The 3,387-nt window shown below is 36.3% G+C and overlaps 1 protein-coding gene across 1 annotated transcript; it reads left to right on the top strand.

Annotated features, from left to right (window-relative positions):
- Nucleotides 1-519: 519 nt before the first annotated feature.
- Nucleotides 520-1,296, top strand: LOC126970777 (craniofacial development protein 2-like). The gene has a single exon (XM_050816850.1). The coding sequence runs from the start codon at nt 520-522 to the stop codon at nt 1,294-1,296; it is 777 nt and encodes a 258-aa protein (XP_050672807.1).
- Nucleotides 1,297-3,387: the final 2,091 nt, after the last annotated feature.

Genomic DNA, 3,387 nt, shown 5'->3' with positions numbered 1-3,387 from the left:
AAAGAAGAGAGAAACAAAGGCAATATAGCATACCTTGAACATGACAAGCTAATTATCAAAGAGGCAAACACTTCTTAAGAGAAACGCAAAAGAGATATATCCACGTCTCCTGAAACAAAAATCCAGCCCCGAAAACAACAGGCAAAATCAAAAATAAATAGAACGAACGCTTTTGATATAATGAGAGCCAGAAGTAACTCAATGTCAGCGTATACCCCGTCTTCAGAGCATAGTTCGTAGGACAACGCCATCAGCCACCGGAACAAAACGAGCGAGCAACAACAATACCAAACCAGAAATAAACAATTTCCCAAGCCGACTGGTCATCGTGGGAAATCAGACCAATACCCTCCACCTAATAGAAAAACCACCACATAATTAAGCAAAAACCATAAGAATTGTATTAAAGTTTGTACTTATAATGTAAGATCCTTGGCATCAGCATATCGATATCTAGAAATTACAAATGCTCTGGAAAGTATAAACTGGGATATACTTGGACTTTCGGTGATAAGAAGAATGGGATGCCATATAGAGGAATATCCAGACTATATTTTCTGCTGCATTGGAGAAACAAAAGGCTTGTACGGAGTAGGATTCCTAATAAAGAAAGCTTGGAAAAGTAATATTACAAATTTCACTGGTATTTCAGAAAGAGTAGCATTATTACAATTAAAATTTGAAAAATTAAACATTTCTATAATTCAGGCATATGCACCTACAGAAAGATCCAGTGAAGCCGAAATCCAAAACTTCGACGCTGATCTTAAAAAAGCACATACGATGGCAGATGAGAATGTTCTAGTCTTAGGAGATTTTAATGCAAAAATAGGACGCAAGAAAATAGGTGAAAGTTTCATCAAGGGAAATTACGGCGTAGGTCAAAGGAATGAAAGAGGAGAACGATTAATAGACTATGCATTTGAATACAGATTAGCAATAATCAATACCTATTTAAAAAAAAGACCTATTAGAAAATGGACATGGGAATCACCAGACAAAACTGTCAAGAATGCAATTGATTACATTATGACAAATGATCCAAAAATTATCAAAAACTATGAAGTCCTTAATAATGTAAAATTCCTAACATATCATAGACTACTGAGAGCAACACTCCTTTTAAACCAAACAAAAAAATGTAGAATAAACTACAAAAAACTACCAAGTATCCCCAAAACAGATGATGAAATTAAATACCACGTAGATATGCTAAAGCAGGATATCGAAGGCAAACAAGGAGATTTAACAAATGTTCAATCCTATTATGATATGCTTCAAGAAGCGATAATTTAAAGCTCAACCAACAAAAACAACTTTGAAATCAAAAAAAGAAGAAAAATATTAAGTGAAAACACAATAGAACTAATAAAAAGAAGAACTGAACTACAAATGAAAAAGAATAAGGACATAAATACAAAGAAGGATCTAAGCAGCTTATATAAAGAAACTAACAAAGCAATAAAAAAAGATTATAACAAACACAGGCAAGGGATTATCACAACAAAAAACATAACCAAATTTAGAAGCGCGAAAAGAGCATTTAAAGAACTGAATAATAAGAAAATATGGATACAAAAACTAGAAAGCCAATCTAAAGAAACCAAAACAAGACAAGATATTATGCATCAAGCTAGTACTTATTACCGAGAACTCTATAAAAGAAAAGACGACGAAATTGTGGAATTTATGAAAGATACCAAGCTGAAAGCATCCAATTAATTAGACCAATAGATGAAAAAGAAATTTATGCACAGCTGAAACAACTAAAACCAGATAAAAGCCCAGGTCCAGTTGGAAAACCAATGAAATCATTAAATTAGGTGCACCAGTATTACTTAAACACCTAACAAAATTGTTTGATATGATTCTTGAAGCTGAATCTGTCCCCAATCAATGGTGTAAGTCGGATATTGTACTGCTATACAAAAAGGAAACCCATTAGACATCACCAATTACAGACCAATCAGTTTACTGGCAAGTTTATGTAATCTTTTTGCATCTATCATTCTCAAACGCATAACATACGAAATTGACATTGCACAACCCAGTGAACAAGAAGGCTTCCGTTCTGGCTTTAGTACGATTGACCACATACATGCATTGGAACCAATAATCGAAAAGTACCAAAAATTTAAAAAACCTCTGTACTTAGGTTTTATCGACTATACCAAAGCATTCGATAGCATAAGCCACAGCTCTATATGGAATTCACTAAGCAGTTTGAACATCAACGAAAAGTATATTAATATCATAAAACATATTTACAGTAACTGTATTAGTAATGTTCGACTAGAATCGATAAGTGAAGCAATATGCATTGAAAGAGGAGTGAGACAGGGTGACCCCCTGTCACCTAAGCTATTTATTGCTGTGTTAGAAAACATATTCCAAAACATAGACTGGAAAGTCAAAGGACTAAAAGTTAACAACAGCTATTTAAGTCATCTCAGGTTTGCTGATGATATAGTTATCCTGTCTGAAACATCCAAAGATCTATGCGAAATGCTATGCACACTTGATCAAGAAAGCTCAAAAGTTGGATTACAAATGAATGCTACCAAAACCAAAATAATGACAAACAGCATTAAATTACCCATCAGAGTCAAAGAAAACAGTATAGAATATGTTAACAGCTACATCTACCTGGGTAAGCAGGTATCATTTAATAAAACAAATAACGAAGACGAAGTCGAACGCAAAACAAAAATAACCTGGAAAAAATTCTGGTCGCTCAAAGAAATCTTAAAAGGAGACTACTCGATGAATTTGAAAAAAAACAGTATTTTTATACCTGCATAATACCCTGTTTGTTATATGGCTGTCAAACATGGGTATTCACGACATTCAGAGCTAAACAGAAGATCAGGACAACACAAAGAGCCATGGAGCGAAGCATATTAAAAATAAGGAAAATACACAAAGTCAGAAGTGAAGAAATTAGACAAAAAACTAAGGTAACTGATGCCCTCATGCAAGCCCTTAAATTGAAATGGCAATGGCTGGTCACGTAACTCGCTATAAAGACAACAGCCCTGTACTTTCCCCGGCGCATAAAAATAATAGGGGAGCCCCAGGCCCATGGGTGTCGTAAGAGGCGACTAAGGGCTTTTTAGAAGTGGGAGAGTCACGCAGCCGTCTTTTGACGTCAGCACAATCGGGCCAGACTCGTCCGAGTTAATTACCACACTCGCACAGAATACCGGCGTGAAGTAGCGGCCTAGTGCCGCTATGTTTCGCATAGGTTAGTGTCGAGGACCGGAGGCCATTTCCCCCCGTCACCGTCTCGGCAATTTTGAGGGTAGGGACCTGTCCACTCTCTGGCTCCGCGTAGATTTAGAGGACCGCGTCCGCATCTATGCGTGTGTCTACAGGTCCCATAGTGGT

The sequence above is a fragment of the Leptidea sinapis genome, chromosome 22 (assembly GCF_905404315.1).
Source record: "Leptidea sinapis chromosome 22, ilLepSina1.1, whole genome shotgun sequence".
Lineage (NCBI taxonomy): Eukaryota > Metazoa > Arthropoda > Insecta > Lepidoptera > Pieridae > Leptidea > Leptidea sinapis.
This window is presented reverse-complemented; position numbering and strand designations above follow the sequence as displayed.